Here is a 24816-nt window from a genome sequence, read left to right on the forward strand (position 1 = left end):
TCATTTGGAACGGATTTTTTTGTGTGCGGAACAAAAAATCCACCTCAAATGATTGATAAAAGTGCATTGAAAGTGCATTATCCAACGTGTGCGGAATCAGAGCTTGTCTTCTATTTTGGGCTTCTTTGTTCATAGAAAACTGTTTCTAGAGTGCCTGGAATTGTGTGCTTTAAGGAAATGCGAACGAACTCCAAATAGAGAATTTAATGAAAAAGTTGAAGGGGAATTCATCAGTAGGCCTCCTTTCTGTAGCCAGAAGTCAGGCTCTGTATCCCATTAGGTATTTTTTTAAAAATTGCTTTCATCTTGGTGGAACATTTACAGAGTCCCTTTTTATTCTGCCCTTCCTCCAAGGCACTCAGGGCAGTGCCCGCGGTTCTTTTTTCCAAGTTTTCTCTTCCTAACAACCCTGTGAGGGAGGTTACGCTGAGAGACAAGCCAAGAGTCACCCAGCAAGCTTCATGGCAGAGCAAAGATTTGAACCTGAGATTCCCTGATCCAAATCTGGCTCTCTGACAACTTCACCACCATACAGGATCCCAAGTCTGAATTTCCTATTTCTGCCTCTATCATTTAGGGTTTTTCTCCTCCTTGGGTTTTATTTCTTGTATATGTGTTGCAGTGGGTTGGGGAGGGATTCTGCAGTTCCTGGGCTGCATGAGCAATAAGTACATAGAAGCAAGAGGGAGAGGAGAGAGAGTGGAGAACATGGTGAGGTTTCAGAAGTTATCCTCAGTGTGGAAATAACACTGCTTGACTAGACACGGCAGCAAAATCACCTTTTGGTTAAAGTGTCCGAGCACAAAATGCATTGCTGTCTACGTTCTCCTGTTTTCCTGTGCATCTGTGAGAACGAAGCTTGTGTAGGTTTTTTATTCTCTGCAGTAACAGCAGGGCTGTTGGGAGGGTTACGTTGAGTACCTTGGCAGTAGTTTCAGGTAGGTAGCCATGTTAGTGTGTATCAGGGCTTTTTTTCAGCTGGAACGTGGTGGAACGGAGTTCTGGAACCTCTTGAAAATGGTCACATGGCTGGTGGCCCCGCCCCCTGATCTCCAGACAGAGGGGAGTTCAGATTGCCCTCCGTGCCGAATGGGCAATCTCAACTCCCCTCTGTCTGGAGATCAGGGGGCGGGGCCACCAGCCATGTGACCATTTTCTCCGAGAGCAACCCACTGAGTTCCACCACCTCTTTCCCCAGAAACAAAGCCCTTGTCTGTATTAGTGGTGGTGATGGCGCAGTGTGCCCTCAAGTCATAGTTGACATATGGCGACCCCTGGTAGGGTTTTCTAGTGGAACAAAATTCAATAGAGCAGGCACTTGAAAGACCAACAGAATTTCCCAGGGTATAAACTTTTGTGAATCAAAGGGGGGGGGGGTTGGCGCTGTATCTGACTCGCTAAAGCTTATAGCCCTGAAAGATGATTCTGGTCTTCAAAGTGCTACTGGAATCAAATTTTAATGTGTGATATAATTGTGGGTTTGCAGATGTGGGTGTACTGTGGGCTCCCACAGCAGCATCTCTAGCAACTGTGGTAAGTTTCACAGACAAACCTCTGGGATAAAAGAGCCACTCGATGTGTGAGAGATAGCATGTCTCCCTGAATAGCATGTGTGAGAGGTAGCGTGTCTCCAGTTGAGGCAAGGAGGGCTCCCCAAGAATTTGCCCCCAAAAGCTTTGTCTTCCCCATAGGGGTGTCAAAGCATCAAGATGGATGCCCTCGAGCCCCTAAAGTTCCAGGGCAAGCAGGAACCAAGTTCTGAACTTAAAGCGGCTGGAGAAGATGGGAAAGATGCAAGAAAGCAGGTAACTGATGCTGTTTATCCATGTATTCTGGAGGAGCGTATCCAAATTGAGATGAGCTTGTGGAGCCGTGGACTATCTTTGTCGAAAAAAATACACATAATTTGACTTGCTCAGTCAAATCACTATGCCGTGAGATACTTCTAGAAGTGCGGTTGTTCTCTGCCCCCTTGGCATGTGTTATGTGGTACCCAGTACATCATCTGTACCAGCCTTGTCTGAACTGCGGGTTGTAGAAACCACAGTGGTTCAATTGACACCCGACTTGTTTGGCTTTAGGTGTCAGGTGAAAACTCCTTTTACCTCTGCATTTTGCTGCTGATTTTCCCCCCCGTCAGATGGCCAAGAATGTGCTGTACAGCTTTGACTGTTCTTTCATTTGATCTACCGTTAACATTCTGCTCTCTTAGTCGGGAGCTGATGTTTTACCTGCCGTTTTGAAGGATTGGTTTTTGACTGCCCTTCAACTTTTGTGTCGATTTTTCTGGTGATTGATAGGTGCTTACGACTGTGATAGGGAAGATTTTTAACAGAAATTATAGATGTAATAAGTTATTCCAAGTCACTGATGCTAACAGCGGATTTCATTGCTTTCTTCCCTTCCTGGGCCAGGAGTCTCCGGTGCAGGGTCCTCGCATCAAGCATGTGTGCCGGCATGCCTCGGTGGCCCTGGGCCAGTCTCGTGCCATGGTGCCAGAGGACGTGCCACGCCTCAGTGCCCTGCCACTGCGAGAGAGGGAGGAGATTGCTGCTTCGCCAACCATTGAGGGTCAGTTCCTGGGCGGCAGACCAAAAGATTTGCTTCCTCAATGCCCCTATGCCTTCTGTTTAATACTGTAATTTTGTTAACCTGGTAGGTTGATAGTTTTGAACCCCCAGTTCACAGGTAACGGGGTGGGGCATGAATGCCAGACATCTGCTCCCAAAGCAAAGAGGCTAAGCTGCGATCATTGCAGGAAATAGACAGGAGTTGCAAAGAGAACTGTAGAAATATCCTTGGCTATATCCAAGGAATGGAAAGAGTTCTGCCTTCTCTAGAAGTCCACAAATCTTGCGAAGAGAAAGAGCAGTATCTCTGTTGTTCAGCCCCATGTGACTATGGAAATAAGGCCCTGTTTTTCCCCTAGAGGCTGGGACTTCTATGTATTGCTCAGTTGTCACGATTCCTGTGTAGGGGATAAAGGCAACTCTTTGAGGTAGATTAGGCTGAGAGAGTGGAACTGGCCCAAGCACGCTTCTGTGCAGGGCTCTTTTTCTGGGAAAAGAGGTGGTGGAACTCAGTGGGTTGCCCTCAGAGAAAATGGTCACATGGCTGGTGGCCCCGCCCCTGATCTCCAGACAGAGGGGAGTTTCCCCTCTGTCTGGAGATCAGGGGGCGGCGCTACCGGCCATGTGACCATTTTCAAGAGGTTCCGGAACTCCATTCCACCGCGTTCCAGCTGAAAAAAAGCCCTGCTTCCATGGCAAAGCGGGGATTCAGACCTGGGTCTCCTATATTGTAGTCTGTCTCTCTAACCACCACACCAAGGCTGAGATGGGGCCTTTGAAAAAGTTGCCTGAGGCCACCTTTTGAGTGCTTGGTGGAGGCAGGTTTGGAAACGGAGATTTTGTGGCCACTGCGTAACACCTGTTGCAGATCGCTGCTTCTCCACAGGAAAGGTGTTCATGGGTGCAATCTGGTCATTTGTTGTTCCACAGAGACCTCCTCAGCCTCCGAGAGTGAGAGTGGACACCAGAAGCAGGTTAAAGTCGACACAGCCGTCAAGGCCACGCCACACCCTGTGCGTCGCCATATCTCCCACCACCACGGCAAGAAGAACCGGATGACCCGCTGCGGGAAGTGCAAAGGCTGCCTGAAGCTGCAGGACTGTGGGGAGTGCATCAACTGTCTGGATAAACCAAAGTTTGGTGGGCCAAACACCAAGAAGCAGTGCTGCGTGTGAGTGTGCCTTCGGGGGTCCCTGGCTGTGACCCCAGATGCTTTGCCCTATCATCTTAACTTTTCCATGTTCTTTGGGAGCTAGAAGATGGGACTTTGGAGTGTCCTTCTCTGCCTACTGGCTTTGGCCATGACTATGAGGGGTTTGGGACTACGTGACTGCAAACACATACGTTGGTTTATGGGTGCAGGATCATGCATCCTATCTCAGCATTCACTTTTTAAAAAGGCAAGCTTCTAGCCCTTAATACTTGGGAAGGTACGCTCACAAATATTTACCCTAATTCTTTCTGTGTCTTGCATTTTTGTCTCTCCAAGGAGCTTAATTTGGATCTCCCTTTCCTATTTTATTTTATTCCTATTTTATTCACACACCAGCTTTGCGAGGAAGGCTGGATCGAGAGAGAATGACTCGCCTGAGGTCACTTGGTGCATTTCAGGGCTAGGTGGGGATTTGAACCCTTATTCCCAGATCATAGTCTGATGTTCTATCCACTGTGCCACCTTGGCATTCAAGTGCCAGTGGTGGGGTGGATTCTCCTCCCATCCCACCCCTCCACTGAGCAATGTTTATTTTTGTGTTTATTAATATATTCCCCACCTTTCCTTTTGGTTCAAGTTTGGAGCCTGCCTCCATGTTAAATGGCTCTTCCATTCGAGGAAGAGGCATTTAAGTAGGAGGAATGCTTCTTAAGCTGGAGGAAAGCTACTTAGAGGATGCTTGGATCCACCCCAGAGTCTCTCGACAATGCATCTCTTTCGGTGGAAGGTGCATTTGAAGCTCTTCTGGTGCAACTAGTCATGTGTTAAATACCTTTCAAAAGCACATTTAAGGCTGGATCGGGGCCATGATGCATTGATGTTCTTACTGCAGCATTGGTCCCACAGAGGAGGAAATATAGACCAAGAGGGTCAAAGCCCATCATTGGATCAACTGGTATTTAAAATACCAGACTCATACATGCAGGGTTGCTCACAACCATGGTAAGTTTGGTGTAGTGGTTAAGAGCGCGGGACTCTAATCTGGAGAGCTGGGTTTGATTCCCTGCTCCTCCGCTTGTAGCCAGCTGGGTGACCTTGGGCTAGTCACGGCTCTCTGGAGCTCTCTCAGCCCCACCCACCTCACAGGGTGTTTTGTTGTGGGGATAATAATAACATACGTTGTAAACCGCTCTGAGTGGGCATTAAGTTGTCCTGAAGGGTGGTATATAAATCGAATGTTGTTGTTGTTGTTATTATTAAGCACTGAAAAGTCTGAGCAACTGAGCTTCAGCCTGTTGCCCTTGTCTATGATTTTTATTTAGGTATTTATACCCCACTTTTCTCTCCACTGGGAACCCCAAGCAGCTTAAAACATCCTTCTCTTTCATTTTATCTTCTTACCAACAGCCCTGCGAGGTAGGTTAGGCTGATAGTGTGAGGATCCTCACTAAGTGAGGATACGAACCTGGGACTGAGCAGTGCACCAGATTGCTTTATGTCTTTAACTTGTCCCCATTTGGCCCTAGGCAGCAAAACACACGTGGGCCCAATTTGGCCCACCATCAACCATCCATTGGATTGCTTACAGGTGTCCCTTAGCAGAACCATTCAGCACTAGCCAGTGTTTTCTTGGAATTTGCTATGCGAAGTGCCTAAGCGTTCCCGCCCATGTGCTTCTTGAAGCATCCCTGCATCTTTCAGGACAGGCCTTAACCTGGTTTGGATCTTTCAGTCTGGACTTGGCTGTGAGTGTGCCAGGAAGGCACGAGTCTTCTTCTCCCTGTGCCAGGCTAGTTGCTGGCCACGGCCCTCTTTGGCAGGGGCAAAGCTTAGTTGCTTGGGCTGCTTGTTCACAGCCAGTCCTGGCAGGGGGAACTGCTTGGTTTCCTCACTGCTGTCTGCTGAATACCTGAGCAGCCCAGTACAAAAGAGACAAGTAAACTGGAGATACCTAGATAGTCAGGATAGAAAAGGCAGGGGAATAGTACCTACCATGAGCTTAGAGGTCTCTTTCATAGCCATGGGGGAAGCCGCTTTCTCCGCTTAGTTCGAGTCCTGAGCAGATCATAAAAATGGGAATCTAGACCTTCAGTGACTGTGCAGGTGAGGGAATGTTTTTTGATGCAGCGATGAGAAAAGCAGATCATCTTGTTGGGCATAATTCATCATACCTACAAGGGTTAGAAGCTTTAAACAAAGTGAATGCTGAGATCTTTAGGAGTCCCAAGATCCGCACTGGGTATCTATGTCTGTACCTCATGTTGTGTGTGTGTGTGTGTGTGTGTTTTGACAAAATGGTTTTCCAGTGTTGCTCTAAGGAAGGAGAGGTTGGTCTCTGGTCTCCCTTGCTCTAGGCCTTCACCTGGTGCACTGCCTTGGCTGGGGGCAGTGAATCAAAGGTCCTTCTCTTTCCTTACTCGCTGGGCTGACGATTCCATTTTCTGACTGCTTCCGTATTCTGATGATGTATATCTGGCTAACCGGCAGGTATCGGAAATGCGACAAGATAGAAGCGCGGCGGGTGGAGCGGCTCTCTAAGAAAGGTAATGACTGAGTAGCTGTGGACGGATGGGTTGATGGCTTTCCAGTGATGTGGTCTTATTTTGCTTTGGTTTCCTCCGCTGTATGGCTTTTCAGTCAAGGGTGTTGCAAGTGTCTCTTTGCACCTGTGTGTACCCTATTGTGTCTAGTCCCCCCCACACGCAGGAGGATTGAAATTTTGCTTTCTTTATCCAAATTTTTATCACAAATTGTGACTGCCATGTTCTGTTAGAACGGATTATACATTATATTGGTGGTTATATTTTGAAAATTATGCACATTTACAGGATTCATATTGTTACGCAGCACAGTTTAAGAGGGGAAATGGAGTTTGGGGTGTTTGCAGTAAGGGAAAACTCGTTCCCTTATGCTTTAAATATTTCTCCTGTTGTGAGAATAAGATCTCCCTTATTGACTGTGTAGGCAAGCTGTGCCTGAAAAATATACTTTAAAAATTCCTTTATGGTTCATGGGAAGCAAAGTATATGCTCTCTTAAGTAACATTTGAAATTCCCAGGATTCCTTGCAACAGTACCCGTTTTTGCAGTCTCATCCTGTATTTTGTAGCTTTAAGGCCGTGCTGCAGAATTTCAGATGCCCCAGTCAGGTGGCTGGCTCCAAACGGCAGGTGGCCACTAGCTCGGCTGTCAGGGGCAGCCATTTTGATCTCTCTCTGGCGTATGGTATTGCTTGGATCAGAGCCACTGTCTTTGTTCCAGGCTGCAGCGAGAAGCTGGTGCCAAAGGATTGTGAAGTGTCCTTCAGTTAAGCCTCTAATGCAGTTTGCTTCAGAGCTGTGGCCTGTTCTGTAGTTAAACTGGCCTACCAGGACTCCTTTTGCACCCAAAGTAAAGCTGTGCAAGTGGGTAGTCACTGGCTTTTCGCTGATTTTCACCAGTACGGAGAGATCCTAAGCGGGTCTGTTCAGAAGCAAATCCCATTTTATTCAGTGGATCTTTCTCCCAGGAAATTGTTCTTATCCCTGTTCTCATTACCACACTCAGTGGCAGATTGTGCTGTTTATTTGGGTTTTCAGATTTGGGCCCTGTCCCAAGGGTTGAGGGGAAAAAGAGTGCTTGTAGCAAAGCAAAACTCTGCATTTCCATTTTTTTAAAAAGGTTCTAGATTGGCCAACTTTCAGCATCTGCTGTGGAGTTACAATGTTTTTTATTTTTGTAAAAAGTTGCATTCACATCTTGAGTTCCTGGCTCTTGAATGAATACAGGTCGGCTTATTGAACAGGCTTGGTACCACTTATGATATCCCAAATTACTAGCTACTTGTGATGTCTGCAGATTTTGGTCCATTGAGACTAAATTGAGACTGTTTTCTGGACTGACCAGTCCCCCAGCCCTGTGCTTATTCCTTCTGTTTTGTGAGCAAGGAACTCGCGTTTCTGCTGTATTTAAAACAGTGGTCTTGCCTGATTATTAGTTTACCTTTTGGGAGGAGAGTAGCCACTCTGAACAGAGCTGTTGAGAGAGGGGGACAAATTCCCCTAGGCCTAGGCTTGCCAGGTAACCACTGATGGTGGCTAAACTTCCAGTGTTTTACTCCTCTGCCTGCCAATCACTGGCAGACTGCACAAAATAGCAAGGCACTGAGTGATCACCCACCACCAGCAGGCAACCTGGGAAAATGGGCAGCGTGCAATGACATCACTTCAGAAGTGATGTCATCATGTGGTGGCCAGGAGTGTGTGCACATGAAGATAGAAACTTGATAAGTACCACCCACCCCCTGCTGGTTTCCAGGGAGACCTGGCCCCACCCTACTTGTGCCCATCAACTCTTCAGGGCCCCTGAAGCTGGAACCATCTTGTATTCAGCAAATGCCTTTTAAAACTTTTTGTGCAGGGGCAGAACAAGCATTAGACCGAGCAAAGCAGTCGTACTTCCTGGTTAGTGGCATTTGCTGCTGTTTTTTGCAGCTAGCAATTTTATTTTCATTTTTGGCGCAAGGAGGCCGAATGGAAATGGGACATTGCTAAGCCCCATTATCCAACCTAGTATATCTTCATTCCTCTCTACCCGCTTCTTAAATTATTCTGTGTTTGACACCCTCTTTTTTCCAACCTCATTCCTTCTCATCTGCCCAGGCTGGGTAGCTTAAAAAAACATGCTTAGGGGTTGAACTGAAAACCTCTGTTCATATTATGAACAGAAAAAAAGTTGTGCGCGATTAATTAAGTTAGTATTTCCCAAGAATCTTATCAAGAGGTGATGCCCCTCCTTCCACCCTTAACATGTATTTGTTAATAGTAGGGAATGTCTTGATTCCAGTTTATATCGAAACGAAACAATACTCTACTTAACTATGTCCAAATAGCTCCATGCTCAGGGCGCAGCATAGTCTTCAATGTCAGTTTTGGGGAAGGGGGACAACTGTTCAGAATGGCTGTTGCCTTTATTCCCTGGTTGGGGATAAGCTTCAGACTGGCCAGTGTGGGAAATAGAACATTGGACAAGAGGAACCTCTGGTGATACTTGCTTAGGATTGCTCCCAAAAGATTTAGTCCGTTTTGTGCCATTTGATCTACTAAACAGTAAAGAGTCTAGTAGCACCTTTAAGACTAACCAACTTTATTGTAGCATAAGCTTTTGAGAACCACAGCTTTTGAGAACCACAGATCTGACGAAGAGAGCTGTGGTTCTCAAAAGCTTATGTTACAATAAAGTTGGTTAGTTTTAAAGGTTCTACTGGACTCTTTACTATTTTGCAGCTGCAGACTAATACGGCTGACTCCTTTGGATCCTTGATCTACTAAGGATCTGTACCTTCAGCCTGATAAGGAGCATGGAATGGACCACCCATTTCCAGGGTAATTTCACTTGCAAAGTGCGTCCCTGTTTTCTTTTTTCCCCATTAAGGAGGCAGCAGCAGGAGGTGAGGGGATGGAATGGGAAGAGAGAGCTGGCGCTAGGTGGATTTCAGCTTCTGGGGACTAGAATCACTTTCTAAAGTTAAAGTGCAGGAAGATCACCATTTTGGCTCACCTGCCTCCTCTCCCTGGAAGATAAAACTGGCTTTTATCAGTTGTATTAATTGTATCATCTACAATTAATTGTGTACATCAGTGTTCTGGTTAGGTCCCTTGGCGGGGCAATTTTCCTGCTTCTATGTATTGCTGTTGTTTGTTGGTATGTTTGTTTGGCACTATATCCCATTGCCATAAGTTAAGTAAAATCTATTCTATAATAATCCTGTTGCTTTTCCAATAATGTTCCCTACTAATGAACAATTATTATATTCACAGTAACAGAAAGCCAAGTGATTTATTTTGTTATGATAGTTGTTTTATACCAGGCTCTTAAGGGGTTGGGGGTGGTGGCTGGGGGGCCCAGATGGAGTTTTTGTCTGGGGGCCAATGGTGGCTCTTGACAGCCCTGATTCTGAATCCCTGGATCTAGCATCACTATAAGGTAGGTAAGGTAGTCCCCTGTGCAAGCGCTGAGTCATTTCTGACCCATGGGGTCGGAACAATGCATCACAACCTTTTCTTGGCAGACTTTTTGTTATGGGGTGGTTTGCCATTGCCTTCCCCAAGCCATTACTATATCCAATAGTAAATTAACTATCCCCTGTATGGTTGTCAAAAGCTGCAAAACCAGTTCACCTGCAGATGTTCTCCAGATCTGCAGAAAAAAATGGCTTTGTAAAATTAACCAAAAGGAGGGAGAAAGTCCCCCCGCCCCAGACCTGATAAGGACTAAACGTGGCCCAGAAACGGTGGGCTTTTCTCTCAAGAACAGTAAGAGTGTTAGCTAAAGAGGAGAGATCAGTCTGTTCAAGCATTTAGAGAATCTGAAGGGGCTACAATTTAGTGAGGCCAGGTTTTTGAGTTGCCCTCCCTTCCTCAAAGGCATTTTATTCTGCCCTTCCTCAAAGTCCTCCCCTTTTCCACATGCCCTGTCCCTCAGGATTCTCAGCGCTGGTGGTAACGAAAGAGAGTTTAGACAGGTTACCAATACTGAGACAGGAGACTTGGGTGCGTTTGATTGGGGAAGCTGAGAGAGGAAGTTTGTGTATCGGGTTTTGGTGCTGAGATCTCCTTCTCTCTGGCTTAGATCTTTCAAAAACTATTTCTCAACTGCCAGGGTTGTACACTGCTTTTGTATCCCTTCTCAAGACAAATAAAAGATGATTCCTGACTCTTTTTCTTTTTTGCTTTCTCGAACAAAAAAAACCCCATCCCCACTGACAAGTCGTCATTTCTACATTTCAGTCTTCCAAAGTGAAAAATAAGCCATCTGGATCGATAAGGCTTTTGTTTAAAATTCTACTGCCCTTTTTTGCATATATTGGAGGAAAGCCTCCCACGCCCAAAGCTCTGGTGCCGCCTGTCCACGTTAATGCCTGCTCCAGCTTCACAGTCTCCTGCTTCAAAATGTGTCCTCTTTTACTACGAGTAGCAGATCACCAGTACTGAGGGCTGTGTCCTCTATCCTGTCTCTTCCCCTTGAGCATTGGGGGGAAATGGAGGGTTCTGAAGTTTTTTAAAAGAGCAAGATTCGAGTCCAGTAGCACCTTAAAGACCAACTAGATTCCCAGGGTATGAGCTTTCCAGAGTCAGAGCTCCCTTTGTCAGATACGAGCTTTTAAAAAGTGTGCAGGGGAAAAGGGACTGGGTGGAACCCTTGCTGCCCAAAGATAGGGGCAGGCGGGGCTAATGAAGTCTCACAGGTAGAGCTCCCTGTAACAATGCATTGAAGGCGGGAGGGGTTGGAGGATCTCTTTGCCTGGCTTGGAATGGAATGGGGGGTTGGTGGGAAAAGAAAAGGCACGAGTCAGGAAGGGGTGGGGCTGGCTTCTTTGGGGGAAGCCATTATGACCTGAGGGGGTTGCACACAGCAGAGAGCCCTTGCCTTGGCCTGGTGCTTGTGAAGGACTAAAATGGGTTATTTTCCTGCTGACTGAAGAAGCGCTGATTATGTGAGCAGATATATTTGGGGGGCTCTGGGAGGGGGTGCTGTGAAGCAAGGGAGAAAGTGGGGGGGTGGATCTGTTCTGGAGGAGAATGTTGCTAGTGTCTGCCAGGGAGCAAATCCTCCTCCCTGTTCAGCTCTGGGGATGTTAGGAAGAGTTGCAGGCATGTGGGAATTGGGTAGAAGTAAGTCTGGGGCTTGCCCACCTCTAGGAGCTTCCTTCAGCTCCCTTCCTTGCATTTTCAGTTATAACTTCAGAGGAGTTATCCATGTTAGTCTGTAGTTGCCAAATAGTAAAGAGTCCAGTAGCACCTTTAAGACTAACCAACTTTATTGTAGCATAAGCTTTCGAGAACCACAGCTCTCTTCGTCAGATGCATGACAAAGAGAGCTGTAGTTCTCGAAAGCTTATGCTACAATAAAGTTGGTTGGTCTTAAAGGTGCTACTGGACTCTTTACTATTTTGCAGTTCTAACTTGAGGACATTGAGGCCCTGCCCCCTCTCCACACACAAAGAAGGCTTTGGTCTTTAATTTGTGTGTGTTGATATAGGAAGCTGATCCAGGTTAGGGGGAGGGAGGAATGATTGAAGGGAAAGGATTGGGGCTCTCACTCACGTGGCAGAGTTTTGTTACTGGGTACCACGTGGCCTGGAAGCCTTTGCTTTTTAAGGGGCAAAGCTTGGTATGATGGGCACCAGAGACAGAAATGGAAACAGACGTGCGGGTCAAATATCCCTCCCCCCTCCCTCCTCCCTCCCTGCCAAACATGGCCACTTAAACTCCTTTGTATTGGAAATTAGTTCACCTGGATGACAGGGTCCCTCTATTGAGAGAGGCAGGTGGGCCTCAGCAGAGCCATTAGGGAGATGTATTTTGCCTCAGATTCCTGGAGCCAGGGATTGAGCCATCTTTGCAAGGGGCCAGAGGACAGAGATGCTTCTAAAGCGCGAGAGAGATGACTTTAAGTTTTCACTGCAGGTGAAATTCTGGGTGGACCAGCCAGTTCTGCTTTGAGCTCCTGGTACAGCTAAGCATAGTAAAAACAGTCAGATCAGCTTGTGCCAGCTAGCCTGCTTGTCCTTGGATGTCTGGGATATCGTAAGCCACCTTGAGTTCCTGCAGGGTAGAAAGGTAGCTAAATAAATGTCTCAAATAAATAAATACAGTACGTCTCCTTCTGCCTTTGGAGATAATAATTAAGCTGGGAGAGGGTGTCCACGTCATTGATGGAGACAGACTGAGAGCTTGCTCATGCATGCCTCCATCCAGGTCGTACTGTAGTGAAGCCCATTGTACCTTGGGATTCAGAAGATTCTCAGGAGGAGTTCCCAGCCCCCTGGGAGGTCATGCTGGGGGCCACGGAGACAGCAGAGCAAGACTCCTTATTGCAACGCAAGTCAGCCCGGCGCTGTGTCAAGCAGAGGCCCTCATATGACATATTTGAATCCTCCGACTCGGACGCGGAGCCAGTGTCCGGCTCAGCCACGCATCGCCGGAAATCTTCTCGGGACTCAGGTGAGACATGAGCTTCAGGGCAGCTTTGCACATGCAATTCTTGAGGGGGATTTTTTTATGAGTCCTCCAGGCAGGTAAGCCCATATATGATAGCCCTACGGCCGTGCTCGGATGCTAGGGCCGATCATGGTTTCCCAGTGAGTGTGCTTACAGCAAATCTGGTGTTTGGGAAGGAAATGCTTGTTGACCTGTAATTCTGCCCTTGATTTTTTTTTCCAGATCTGCTTCCCATGGACTCTGAGGAGCAGAGTAGACCCCGCAGAACACCTCTCCAACCCGTGGTGCAATTGAAGGCCCGGAAGAGGCCGGAGAAGGTGAGACAGTGGGAAGGAGGGGCAGAGTCCTGTCCTGCAGAGCATTAAAGTGGTTTAATACTGCAATTTTGTCTTGCTGTATAGGACTTTTTGTAATGGGGGCAGACCCTGCTTGGGCTGGAGAGGAATCCAGGAACTGTTAAAAAGGGTATAAAGTCTGCTTTTGCGCTCCAGAGGAGTTAGCCGTGTTAGTCTGTAGTAGCAAAATAGAAAAGAGTTCAGTAGCACCTTTAAGACTAACCAACTTTGCTGTAGCATAAGCTTTCGAGAATCACAGCTCTCTTCGTCTTAAAGGTGCTACTGGACTCTTTTCTGTTTTGCTTTTGCGCTTTGACTAGTCTTTGGACAGAGGCCATGACTTGTGTTGACACCGAAGTCCAGACAGAATTCCATAAGGAGGTTTTCTTTAAAGGTTGCTTGGATGCCTTTTTATTCGGCTGTCAAATTCTGTCCTAATTTTTTATCCTGCCCTTCCTCCCAGGATCTTGGGGATCTGCCCTTCACAACAGTCCTTGTGAGGTAGGCAAGGCTTGAAGAGAGCGGCTGCCCCAGTTTCATGCAGTGTGAAGGATTTGAATCTAGGTCTCTGCAGTCAGTAATCTGACGATGATATCAATTCTGATGTGCTTTTTTAATTACTGGGGTCTGGGGTGTTCTGTCTTTGTCCATAAAATACTGTCATCATGGGGAAGTAAATGCTGTAAATGCAAAGATTAGGCAGAAACCCTACTTCTTTACCCAATGGACTGTTAGTTTGTGTCCCTTCTAGTGGAAAAGTTGTGCATTGCATTTCCTGTTGTTCCCCTCTTATTATAAGGAATGTTTTGAAGCGATCTGTTTTACCACCACCTCTTCTTTCATTTCCCACTGTCAGGATGTCCCTTCTTCTGGCACACTCCCGTCCTTCTCCAATGGTTGGAATGGGAAGCAGAAGTCTACGGATGGCGTCCACCGGCTCAGAGTGGATTTTAAGGTGAGGGAGAAGCAGTGTTCGACTGAGAGGTAGCCACTTGAAGCACACTTATATTTAGAGCAAAATAAGCTGTTTGGAAACTAACAGACAACTGGGGCTTTTCTTCCACCCTTTAGGGGAAAAACAGCAACACACACACGCTCCTAAATCTGGCTTGGCATCTTCCCCCACCTGAACTCATATGTTAACAATGCCTTGTTCCCGCCCCATCTCTTTTTTTTCCAAATCAGCCGAAATGTTGACGTTGATACGGGTTATTTGGAATTTGTACCATGCAATTTGTCCAGCTATGGTGTGTTGTTAAAAATGCTTTGATCCAAAGATGGCGGTTGAAAATGGAGGGGCAGGGCAGGCAGCAGTGGCCTGTGCATTCTATGCAAAAGACCTGCTTTCAGAAGCAGGGGAAGGATACCAGAGGAGGATTCAGAATGGGCACGTTGAAACCAACCAAAGAGGGGCAGTGGCTGTAGTGCTGGCGGTAGAAGCCTCCTCTCTTCAGTTCTTGGGTTCTGGGATCATCTCCTGATTGCAGGGATCTTGCAAAAACCTGCATGTGTCTAATGCACCTCCTCTCCCTCTCTTCAGAGGGGAGCCATTCAGGAAAAAAATTGTTTCCTTGAGGGGATAATATTGGAAAGTTGCCCTGGAGTTTATTTGCCTCTCCTTAGAGTTTGTGGTTTGGCTTTACTGCATGAGCGACTCTTCGTGGAGAGGGTGGAATAGAGACAGACAGAGAGAAAGATTTCGGTTCTGTGAAGTCTTTTTCCCAGACGTATCAAAGAAGTGTGAAGTCCTCCCTTTAGAAATGAGGGTTGTGCTAGATCAACTGTGGCAGGGGTCCCCAAATGAACTCCCTACTGACAATCTCGTCTTTCAATCTGCTGAGAACCCAAGTGTCTGGGGAGAGTTTGGAACCTACCAAGCCTTGAGATGGGCAGGGTTGAACACACGAAGCTTCCTTGCCCTGTGCCATACCATTGGTGCAACAAGTTAAAGCTCAGTCTGCCGGTGGCTCTCCAGGGAGTGAGGCAGAAGTCTTTCACATATCATATCTCTTGCCCCTTTTAATTGGAGATGGTAAGGATTGAACCTGGGACCTTTTGCATGCCGAGCAGATGCTCTGCCCTTGAGCAATGGCCCCCTCCCCATTCACACTGGGTGCTACATTTTGGAAACAAAATTTCCGAGTTGCCAGCGTGTGCTGGAATTCTCTCCTGCAGTCGGGCTGGGCCTCAGCCTAATTGAGCCATCAGTCAAGGCACCACCTCTCCTTCTTAACTATTTTTATTTGCTTCCTTTATACTCCCCAATGGGGAAATCAAAGCAGCTCACGCTATTCTCCATTTTATCCTCACAACAAGCCTGGAAGGTAGGTGAGGCTGAGAGTGTGTGGCTGGCCTAAGGTCACCCAGCAAACTTCCACGGCAGTTTGGGGTGTCGAACCTCTTAGTTCCTAGCCTGACACTCGAGCCACTATACCACTCCAGCTCTTAAGGGGAAGGGGTCATGGGAAGTACAGATGTTGGCTGCTGTGACCCACTGAAATATGCAGAATTGCTGAACTTCAGTCCCTTCCAGCTCAGTGAAGGACTTGATGCTGCTGAGCCTGCTTTCACAGCAAACCTTTCCCCTTGGGTGTCTTGTAGGAAGACTGCGACCTGGAAAACGTCTGGCTGATGGGCGGCCTCAGCATCCTCACCTCGGTGCCAGTCACCACGCAGCTCGTGTGCCTCCTTTGTGCTAGCCGGGGCTTCCATCAGGTGTGTCTGATGTGGAGGGCAAGGGTGCCTGGAATCGTGGCACCTGGGTTGGGGTTGGGAAGGGAGTAGAGTGGGTTAGGGGTCCCACTCTGGGAGCTGGGAGGGGCTGATGACCAGGGATAGCTTTGTGTCTTGAATGTGGTGGTGAATAATAGAAGTTAGAGGAGGGGGCTTCAAGCCATCAAGGCAGGGGTCTGCAACCTTGGACAATCAAAGAGCCGAACTACGTCAAAATTCAGCACGAGAGATTAGCAAAAAGGCAGTAAAAGAGAGCCCATTTGCATAACTGAATACACAACTAAACTTTACTGGTGATCGATGTGTCGATTAATAATCCATAAAGTTGCTGCGCTTAGCATAAATCTGCACATGGTTCTCACCTGGATTTCTGGCAGGTGTTTCCCCCTGTTTCAGTTCCCTTTCTGCAAAACAGCTCTTAAATTCTTTAGTCCCATCCTTGCCTGCCACTCCCTAAACATCCTGGGGATTCTCTCATTCCTACCTTATCCCTCCACAGTGATTTCATTTTCTTTATTAAAGAGCTGAATTTGATTCTAGAGCCATTGCTTGCAGACCCCTGTATCAATGCAACCATTGCAGAGCCACCCTGTTTTTGAGGTGGGCTATCCTTATTACTTACTAGCATTTGGACCGATTGAGTTTAGCAGGCTTTTGTTGAAAGAGAAGACCTAACGCCGGCATCTGCTTTCTGTGCTCTGCAGCTTGTCTTCTGCCAGGTGTGCTGTGACCCTTTCCATGTCTTCTGCCTGGAGGAGGACGAACAACCGCTGCCCGAGCAGGAGGAAAGCTGGTGTTGCCGCCGCTGCAAGTTCTGTCACGTCTGTGGTCGCAAAAACAAAGCGTCCAAGGCAAGGGGGCTGTTACTTAATGTGGGTTCTTTGCAAAGCGGGGTGGGGGAGCAGTCAGGGCCACCGCTGCAATGATCGCACACGTTCCATAATTCCACAAGGGCCCTATGCAGATGCAGAAATGTGGCCTGGGCATGTAGAATCAATCATCCAGAGCCCCTCAAGTTCCTTGAACAATCGACCGGGCGGAAGTCGCTTGAACTCGTAGGGGTGTGCAGGCAGTGGGGAAGGTCTTCTCTGCCATTCTTGCTGCTTGCTCTAGAAACTGCTCATAAACTGATGCGCTAATTCGGAGACCACATTTTAAGAACGCAAATAAATATGTGCAAATGTGCATCATTTATTCCAGACAGGTAATTTTTTTTCTTGACTCAGGAAAAATAAAGCAGCACAATATCCGCAAGCCGTAATTGCTACTCTTAGTCCCAGAACTTCCTGCCAGGGGTGGGTATCCTCAGGGCTGACAAGGTCGTGCTGCCCTCCCTCCCCCGCCCCCAATACTGAATGCACTGATTTTTCTTGGATGCCCCCAGACTCATGTTTCCAACTAGCCAGCAAAGAGGTTGAGTGATCGCTGAGTCACCTTGCCACTTCCCCACCCAAGAACTTATTTCTGCGGATGCCCTTGGCGCCGAACTATTTAGATGGTTTCAGACAAAACTGACCACAGATGCTCAGGAAGGAGAGCTCTGCAAAGTGGCAATTTGCTGTGATCTAAATGAGAAGTGGTGAGGAAAAGAAGATTTTCCACAGTCTAAACGGACAACAGGGAGGCAGATTTTGGAGGCACTGAGCCTCAGGATCCTGACCACGTTCTTTTTCTGCCAAGAAATTGGAGAGGGAGGAATTGACAGCTGGGGTTGTCTGCATAAAGGCGTGCCAGCGGCGAGATAAAAGAATGGACAGGGGGAGAATTTTAAGATGAAGGACAAGGAGAAATATTTTCCCCATGAGGAGCAGAAACATGCCCTTTCTTGCACGTGTCTTAAGACTCTGATTCTGTTCAGTAGCTGCTCTGTGGGATGCTAAAAGGCACATGCTGCGTAGTGACCCCATTCACGCACATCAGCTCTGTTTTATCCTTTCCTGTCTGTGTTCTCTGTATTCTCACTGGGGTTCTCTGGCACCAGTTAAAGAAGAGCTGCTGTGCATTCCCATCCCAAAACATGTGTGTTAACTACTTGCTTGTTTGTTTTTGTTGCTGTCCCCCCCATATCCTCCTGCTGCAGCAACTGCTAGAATGTGAGCGTTGCAGAAACTGCTATCACTTGGCTTGTCTTGGGCCCAACTACCCCACGAAACCTTTCCGAAAGAGGAAGGGCTGGGTAAGTGTCTGCAAAGAGCAGGAACTGGATGTGGGGGGAGTTGACCTAGCTCTATGGACTCCACCAACCCCTTGGTCCAGCTGGTAACCAGATCCGTCTGTCGTCGTCCCCCCCCCCCCCGCCCCTTTCTCCTGCTGTTCTAGATCTGTTCCGCTTGCATCCGCTGCAAGAGCTGTGGAACTGCTCCCGGGAAGAATTGGGACACTGAGTGGTCCAACGACTACAGCTTGTGCTCTGCTTGCTCAGTGCTGTATGATAAAGGTAAGGGTGGTAGGAGTCTGAACTTAAAACCATTTTCATAGGATTTTGGTTGCAGAGATAAGGCGGTGAGCAGGGCAGGGTGCGTTGCTTGCTCACGGTCTTGGTTTGGTGCATCAGATGTTAATATGGCCGTGGCAGAGAAAGGGTTAAATCGGCTCACTCTGTTTCTCTCCCTGCCAAGGTAACTACTGCCCTATCTGCTTGCACTGCTATGAGGACAACGACTATGAGAGCAAGATGATGCAGTGTGCCAAGTGTGACCACTGGGTCCATGCCAAGTGCGAGGGCCTTTCAGGTTTGTACCGTGGCCAGAGCAATACAGTTTTATTGCGGCTGCCCCAGTTAACTGCATGATGGGAAATGATGGTTGGATGGGAGATTCTAGGAAGGTTAAGAGAAGAGAGAGTGAGTCACTGGGTGTTGAGCAACGCTCAGAGACATTGTTCTCCTTGCCATAAGGCAAGTGTCTGCAAGCTGTGGGTACAGTGCCAAATGTGGCTCAGTATGGATCCAAATATGACTCTTTAAAAAACAAAGTGAGAAGTTAATGTATCTTGGAAGAGTAGAGGAGATGCTAGAAGAACTAGGATGCAAAGGGTGTGGCAAGCAAAGATATTTATGGGACTCAGGGGTTCTTACCGATGCTTTCCAAAAAGGGAAGTGATAGAGGAGAACACTTGCCAGGAATCCAAGTGCACGCTATAGGCAGATATGTTTATTATTTATTTATTAGACTTATAGATATATGCCAGCATGCTAAGACAATTGTGCAGGGTCCTGTGTGTTTATGATTTATTGTGGGACCTTGTGTGTGCCAATTCCTAATAAAGGACTTAACACTAACCAGTGTTTGGACAGCAAAAAAATTATGGATTATTAACCAACATGTCACTTACCAGCAATATTAAGTTGTATATATTTGTGACAAATGGGTGTTCTTCTACCAGCTCTTTCTTGATCACTTGCTCTGAACTTTGGTGTGGTTTGCTTTTTGAATTATCAAAGGTTGCAGACTCTTGCAGCCAACAACCTAGTTTACTGACACGGGCACTTGCGACACAGTGAGCTGCGAAATGGGTGTGTTTCCAACTTTGGACTCGGTGTCTCTGTTTTTCTCTCTAGATGAGGGCTATGAGATCTTGTCCAATTTACCCGAGAGTGTTGTCTACTCCTGCCGACCCTGCTGTGGCAGTGACAAGGCCAAGTGGCGGGACGTCCTCAGCTCGGAGCTTCGCAAAGGCCTCCGGCAGGTGCTACAAGGCCTGCTCAGCTCGAAGTACGCCGTTCCTCTGCTGCAATGCGCCCAGGTATGCATCTGACCAAAAGAGCAGTACTTCTTGAAAGCTTATGCTACAATAAATTTGGTTAGTCTTAAAGATGCTACTGGACTCTTTACTATTTCCCAGGTATGTTATAACCCAGGCTCCAAAAATGCTTGATATTCCATCGTGTCTCTCTTTTTCTTTGCTGTCAAGATTTGGCAATCAGACCTAACAGTGATGGTGGCTCTGAAGGGAGATAGGTTTTGAGCCAGGTACAGCAGCCAGAGAACAAGTTCGCTGGCACAAAGTGGGCTCTGCCATGCCAAGAAATGGGGCTCTGTTCAGTCAGGCAGCCTGTTTGTTGGGCATCGGGTTCTCTGTTTAAGAGTGAGAATCTGTTTTAAGGAAGAGCCTAGCTCGTAGATGTAAACCAGGCCTGGACATAGGAGTTAATTGAATATATTTAAAAGATTATCACCACAGCTATTAAGCATCCAGTATCTCCCAAGTTCCTCAATTGAGGAGATGGAATTTACCACCCCCCATGCCTCCCAGCCAATATTTCTCAAATGGGGGAAAAGATTGCACCTGTGTTCCTAGCAAGGCCATCCGAGCTAAAGGGATTGCTTGTCCTTAGCATGGAGTCTGCAGGACTGTGGTTGGATAAAAATAACTGTGCTTATGGACTACTCTTCTAGACAGATTCGTGTCCACTCAGAGCAGTGAATAAAGTCAGTGTTCAGTACAGCTAGAGAGCTGAGGCTGAGAGGAGTGGCTTACCCAGGACCACCTGCTGAGCTCATGGCAGTAGTGGGATTTGAACCAGCAGAGTGTCGATTTGTAGTCTGATCACTTAACTACTATGCTAGAGCACTGCAGAGCAAAGAAGCTTTGCCAGCTAGACTGCAGTCGTGGTGTTTGAGGAATGCTAGAAGAGCCCTCTGGGAGCTTTGAGCCACTGCCAGGGGAAGTGCACACCCAGCCCTGGCCTCTTCCTGCTCTGTGTGTGTTTGGTCCTGGAAGATGCTTACTCAATATGTCCTTTCCCAGGCAGTACATCAGAGACCATGTACTGCTTCAGCCTAGTTCCCCTACACATTAGCATTAGTGCAGTCTCCATTTTCCAGGTTTATGCTAACTTGGGGCCCCCTAATTTCTCAAGCCTTCATACATGAAACACAGTCTCTAGTCCTTTGACCTGATTATCCAGGTGGGGAGACCAGCTATGTGAATTTGCTGTCGCTATTTTGGTATGAAGGTTTCTTGGTTAAGATTTCCTGCCACAGAAAGGACCTGTGGGGAGAGTTGTTGAGTAATAGCATTGTGGATTCTCGGTTTCAAGCTCAGTTTGTGTTTATAAAGAAACTCAGCAGGAAAACATTGGGAGCTTGTAGAACAGTTTTATGTATTCAGGCGATGCATTACCCTGCTGACAGCACCTTGTTCCTTCCTCCCCCTCCCTTTTCTTTTGCTTGCCTCAGTGTTGCCCAGACGATGGTGTGAAAGTTCACCTGCGGCCCTGCGACCTGCGCACTATCGGCAAGCTCTTTGACCAGGGTCACTACTCTTCGGTGGTGAGTGCTGGGAGCAAAACTCGAGATCCTGAGCCACAGGAAGGGAGCGAGGCCTGTGACCTCGGCTGAGCTGCTTTCTCTCTTTGCAGCACAGCTTCAATGAGGACATGGTGGGCGTCCTGTTGGGACACATGGAGGAGGAGGGCCAGACCGGCCTGACAGCAAAAGCATTCTACATAGAGGTAGTCCGTACAGTCTGGGGTAGGGAGGTGTGGGATGCTGGCCTGAGTGGGAAATACAAGTGGGGCAGGGTGTATTTGTACATGCATTTACTATGCTGTGGTTTAGGTCATTTCAAAGTCTCAAAGATAACCACCTTAATGCCTCCCGCCCTTCTCCTTGTCTCTTCAGCTGATGGGAAAGGTCTTCAGCTGGTTTGATGCTCAGGATGCGAAGCACTGGACTCACAACAGCACACTCCCCAAGTGAGTGCTCTAACCAAGGGTGGGGAGAGGTCTTTTAGAGATTGCCTCTGGACATCTGCAAATTCTGTCAGATCAGTGCTGTCTGGGAATATTGAGGGTTCACTCACACCACAATACCAGCTTAGATTCTGAACATGGTAGCAGTGTTGCAAAGCTCCAAATCTCTCTGTGGAAACGGTGGAGAATTTGTAAAAACGTGAAAGGCAGTTTTCCTAAGTTTCAGCTGCTAGCAGGTATTTGGGTGGTGGGTCAAAGAAGAAATGTATTCCCCAGTCACACAAATATGCTGCTTTTTAAACAAAAATATTTGTGCAGCAAGAAAATAAAAGTGCTAGTGAATCTTTACGTAAGAATCTATAAAAGGTCTCCAGATATCTAAAAACAAGTCCGTATGTAATTATTGGCTATATGTGATATGTTCAAATGTTGATAAGTTTATAAGATTCTCAATCCAGTGAGTTATGGGAAATGGGCTTTTGTCTTTCTAGTGCTGTAATATAAGTCTTGTAGCGACTGCAAGGGCACCGAGGGTCCGTTTCCATTGACCATTGATTAGGTTCCATGAGTCAGGCAGATAATTTAAAAGTACATAAACATCCTAAAAAATAAATTAGTATTGTGATGCAAAATTAAAGAGTGACTCGCTTCCCAAAGGACCGAATAACTGGACATGTCCAAAACATATGCTTAAGTGATGTGTCTTGTAAATTACAACACCAACAATTGGACACTGTATTTAATCTTTTACTAAAAAGGCACGGTGGTGTCCAATATGCCCTAAAGACAATTTTTATGCTTGAGTAAGTCACAGTTTAAGTCACAGGCATAGGGCTTAAAGCCATGTCCCATTGCTTTGGTATAACTGGATGATTTAGCGCTCTCTCTCTCTCTCTCTCTCTCTCTCTTTTCATGAATACATATGCACTGCTTGTCCTTCTCTTCACACTTCTTACATTTACAGAGCAATTTAAAGGGTGGAGGGGGGACTCTCACTTTGGAATATTCACAGAAAAATGGCCACATAAAGGAAATTATTTAATTTCAGGAGCAGAATCAGAGTGCTTGCACACTCTAGAACAAGCCTTTTGTAATTGATATACCAAGCAGTCGAAATTCAGTGCAAAAAAAATCAACAAAGAGCCAAGTGTTAGAAAGTCATTTGTATACCTGGAAATACGTGATTTATTATTACTGATAATGAACATGTTGATTGATGATTCATGAAGTTTCTGCAGCCTCAAACGGTGGTTGTTCCAAGTCCTTTATTAGGAAGTGGCGCACATGACGTCTCACGATCTGTCCGATACATCCAGGAGGATCCTGAGCAGTGGTTTTAGTGCACAGGCATAAATCTACACATTATTTGCACTTGGATTACTGGCAGCAATTCACTTCTGTTGTTCCTTGATTTCGTTTCCTTTTTAAAAGAGCCCTATTTGGTTCCATACGGAGCCGCATTTGAATCTGGAGACACAGATTTCAGACCCATCTCCGTTCCCCTGATGTGCTCCTATTTTCTCTGACAGTGGCATGCTTCCCAATGCAGTCCTGCCTCCCTCTTCTGACCACATCTATGCTCAGTGGAGGCAGCCTGAGGAGTTCAGCCCCGCTGCCAACAGTCACCTGATGCCCTCTGGCCCGGAGAAGATGGGTAAGGCACTGGTCAAGGCCTCAAGCGGAAGGACCCGCCCTCTCTCTATGCATAACAGGTTTCAAATCTGAAAGATGCAGCTTGCCCTGGAGGGCTTTATTGTTTGTGGTTTCCTCTGCCTGCAAGATTTTTGCCTGCTTTCTGGGAGATGCTCTTCTAGTAAGGAGTATTGGGGATTCTCTTCAGTGCCTGACTGTTTTCTCCCTTCACTCCCGGTAGCTGGGAAAGACATAGAGCATTCCTTGCCGCAGCAGCCATCGGCTGATCCGGAAGACAAGAGACAGTGCGCCTTGTGCCTCCAGTATGGTGATGCACCTTCCAAGGTAAGGCTGTGTGTGTATTGTTTGGGGATTTTCCTATTCAACCTGTCTTTCCTGGAAGTTGGGAGGGACCAGCCATTTCCACATCATGAAAGTGAGTGTGGGGAGGAGTAGGTGTTTGGAACCAGGTGTCCATGTTCTTGAATATGCGAGAGGTAATCTGAGAGGTGGTTGAACAGGGTCTGGAAGCCAAGTCCCCCCTGCATTCATTTGCATCTCGGGGAGATTTCTCTCCCACGCACATTTCTTACCACGGTCACCTTTCGCTCTACCTGTATGTGCTCCCTTCCCAATCCCAACCCTCCAGGATGCAGGCAGGCTGCTATACATCGGGCAAAACGAGTGGACCCACGTCAATTGCGCCATCTGGTCCGCTGAAGTCTTTGAGGAGAATGATGGCTCTTTGAAGAACGTGCATGCCGCTGTGGCCCGGGGCCGGCAAATGGTGAGTCAGGACGGGGCACTCCTAGCAGGCCAGATTTTTATCTGTGATCGCCACTGCTGGGTTACTTGACTTCTATAGGTAGGCTTGAGAAAGTTCCACGTTCCTATGTAAAAAGAAACTGGGGCGCTAAACTGCCTGTCCTTACCTACTGAAAAGTCCCTCTGAACTCCACTGCTGTTTCAACCGACTCTGTCCACTGATTGAGTGTGCTTCGGCAGTCCTAAGCGCTTGCCACCTTTGCCTAAAGTGAATTGCTAAGATTCTTGGGAGTTTAAACACCAGTTTAATTAAATAAATAAATCCCCCGAATCAGTTTTTGCTTGATGAAAAAAAAAATCCTCCTTTGGTAATGGCACCGAACTCTTGTAAGTATTATGCGATTCACAGTGGCGAGAGCTAGTGCCTTTGAGTTACTAATCTGACTAAGCCATTTAAATGCGGTGAAACTTCACTGTTACTGTAGATGCTTCCTGTGGTTGATCATATCCGCTTGGGAGGTGGGCTTGGTGGCGGAGAATATGGGGAGGGAAGGAGCTTGGCAGGGATGATGAGGTCTGTGTGTCTGTAAGAGAGCCCTTGGCCCAGTGAGTAGAGCATTTGTTTTCCTGGCAGAGATTCCAGGCACTTCCTGCCTGGTTCATCTCGACTAAAGTATCTTGGGGAAGGACCTTCTGTACTTAAGGTTCTAGACCAGAAATCCCCAGCATGGTATCCGTGGGTGCCATGGTGCCTGCTGACAACTTCTCTGGCACCTGCCCAGTATTATTGGAAAGTGGGGCAGGGCCAGGTAGGGCTTTTGCCCAGCAAGGCTTCAGATTAGCCATTTGAGATTTGATCAGCTATGACAATTTTTAAAAATGTTGCTTTGGCAGCAGCTGGTTCTCCAGCACAAGGATCTTCACTATGTGACTGAAGGTAAGCTGCAGTGGCC

At 47.2% G+C, this 24816-nt stretch overlaps 1 protein-coding gene across 1 annotated transcript in view; it reads left to right on the forward strand.

Annotated features, from left to right (window-relative positions):
• Positions 1-24816, forward strand: part of KMT2B (lysine methyltransferase 2B) — a 56065-nt gene that overhangs the window by 17430 nt on the left and 13819 nt on the right. Inside the window, exons 4-22 of the mRNA XM_054999112.1 lie at positions 1692-1805; positions 2415-2571; positions 3501-3741; positions 6211-6266; positions 12461-12706; positions 12926-13020; positions 13895-13993; positions 15640-15753; positions 16476-16622; positions 17852-17947; positions 18091-18208; positions 18390-18503; positions 19331-19515; positions 20952-21044; positions 21134-21226; positions 21396-21469; positions 22996-23120; positions 23340-23443; positions 23748-23885. Of these exons, the coding sequence (XP_054855087.1) occupies positions 1692-1805; positions 2415-2571; positions 3501-3741; positions 6211-6266; positions 12461-12706; positions 12926-13020; positions 13895-13993; positions 15640-15753; positions 16476-16622; positions 17852-17947; positions 18091-18208; positions 18390-18503; positions 19331-19515; positions 20952-21044; positions 21134-21226; positions 21396-21469; positions 22996-23120; positions 23340-23443; positions 23748-23885 (2409 nt within the window). The remainder of the gene's footprint in view (positions 1-1691; positions 1806-2414; positions 2572-3500; positions 3742-6210; positions 6267-12460; positions 12707-12925; positions 13021-13894; positions 13994-15639; positions 15754-16475; positions 16623-17851; positions 17948-18090; positions 18209-18389; positions 18504-19330; positions 19516-20951; positions 21045-21133; positions 21227-21395; positions 21470-22995; positions 23121-23339; positions 23444-23747; positions 23886-24816) is intronic.

The sequence above is a fragment of the Eublepharis macularius genome, chromosome 15 (assembly GCF_028583425.1).
Source record: "Eublepharis macularius isolate TG4126 chromosome 15, MPM_Emac_v1.0, whole genome shotgun sequence".
NCBI classification, from domain to species: domain Eukaryota; kingdom Metazoa; phylum Chordata; class Lepidosauria; order Squamata; family Eublepharidae; genus Eublepharis; species Eublepharis macularius.